At 46.5% G+C, this 1278-nt stretch overlaps 1 protein-coding gene across 1 annotated transcript; it reads right to left on the reverse strand.

Annotated features, from left to right (window-relative positions):
• LOC109207376 (glycine-rich cell wall structural protein 1-like) lies at positions 1-807 on the reverse strand. The gene has a single exon (XM_019370276.1). It carries the CDS (start codon positions 805-807, stop codon positions 1-3), a length of 807 nt encoding a protein of 268 aa, XP_019225821.1.
• Between the last annotated feature and the right edge of the window lie 471 nt (positions 808-1278).

Raw genomic sequence — 1278 nt, forward strand, 5'->3', positions numbered from 1 at the left:
TTAGTGATGTCCACCAATTCCACCACCAAAACCACCTCCAACTCCCCCACCAAATCCACCTCCAAATCCACCAAATTTGCCAAAGCCGCCTCCAATTCCTCCTCCTTCACCACCACCAACTCCTCCACCAATGCCACTACCTTTGCCAATTCCACCTCCGATATCACCACCCTTGCCAAATCCGCCTCCAGCTCCGGCACCACCACCAATACCACCACCTTTGCCAAATCCGCCTTCAATTCCTCCTCCCGCTCCACTGCTATCTCCTCCACCATATCCATTTCCACCTCCAATGCCTCCACCTTTACCGAATCCTCCGCCTACACCACTGCCAATGCTTCCACCTTTGCCGATGCAATCTCCACTAATGCCTCCACCTTTGCCGATCCCTCCTCCAATGCCACCACCCTTTCCAAATCCTCCTCCAACACCACTACCAATTCCACCACCTTTGCCGAATCCTCCTCCTACGCCACCAACTCCGCCTCCTTTGCCAAAGCCACCGCCAACTCCACCTCCAATACCACCAGCCTTACCAATGCCTCCACCTATTCCTACTCCGTTTCCAAATCCTGCACCACCTAAACCACTTCCACTTCCAATGCCGCCACCAAATCCACCTCCATACCCCGCTCCAAACGCACCACCAAATCCACCACCCTTACCAATCCAAAAAAACTTCTCATCATCGACATCTTTCACATTTCTAGCAAGAACCATATGACTTCCCCCGAGGACATGAAACCAGACCAATGCAAACACACCTATCCTGATCACTCCCCGGCCTATCATCTTCAAGGAATTCATGTGAAATTACGTGACCTTTTTTTTTTCTCTCTCTCTCTATATTTTCGTCACTGCCTTATATGCAAATAGCATTAAGAGCTAAACGGCTTTATATACTTGTGTATTCTTATGGAGTACTTCACATTCTTACTCTAGTTAGCATTCACGCGCTTTAAATAGCTTCAACAACTACCCGTTAGCCGCACTTTAGATGCCGAAACAATTATGGAACTTGTATCAAAGTGATTTTATTCGCCTGCCAATTCTGCATAATGGTATAGAAGTGCCGTTCTTTCAGTTTACAGTTACACTTTGCAATAAAGAATACAACTTTATTTTTATTGCAATATGGTATAGCTGGCCAGCCACTTTACAACATAGTGCATGAATAATGGAATGGATAACAATAAATTTCTTCCATTTGGATCTCTTCGCACCGTAAGAATTTATTTCGAGGGTGAAAAACCAGTGGGGAGTGGTGGCTTCTGTTAA

Source organism: Nicotiana attenuata, unplaced genomic scaffold, assembly GCF_001879085.1.
Source record: "Nicotiana attenuata strain UT unplaced genomic scaffold, NIATTr2, whole genome shotgun sequence".
In the NCBI taxonomy this organism is placed as follows: domain Eukaryota; kingdom Viridiplantae; phylum Streptophyta; class Magnoliopsida; order Solanales; family Solanaceae; genus Nicotiana; species Nicotiana attenuata.

Excerpts from the sequence above, each read along its gene's own strand:
- LOC109207376 (XM_019370276.1), bottom strand. The coding sequence starts at position 807 with ATGAATTCCTTGAAGATGATAGGCCGGGGAGTGATCAGGATAGGTGTG.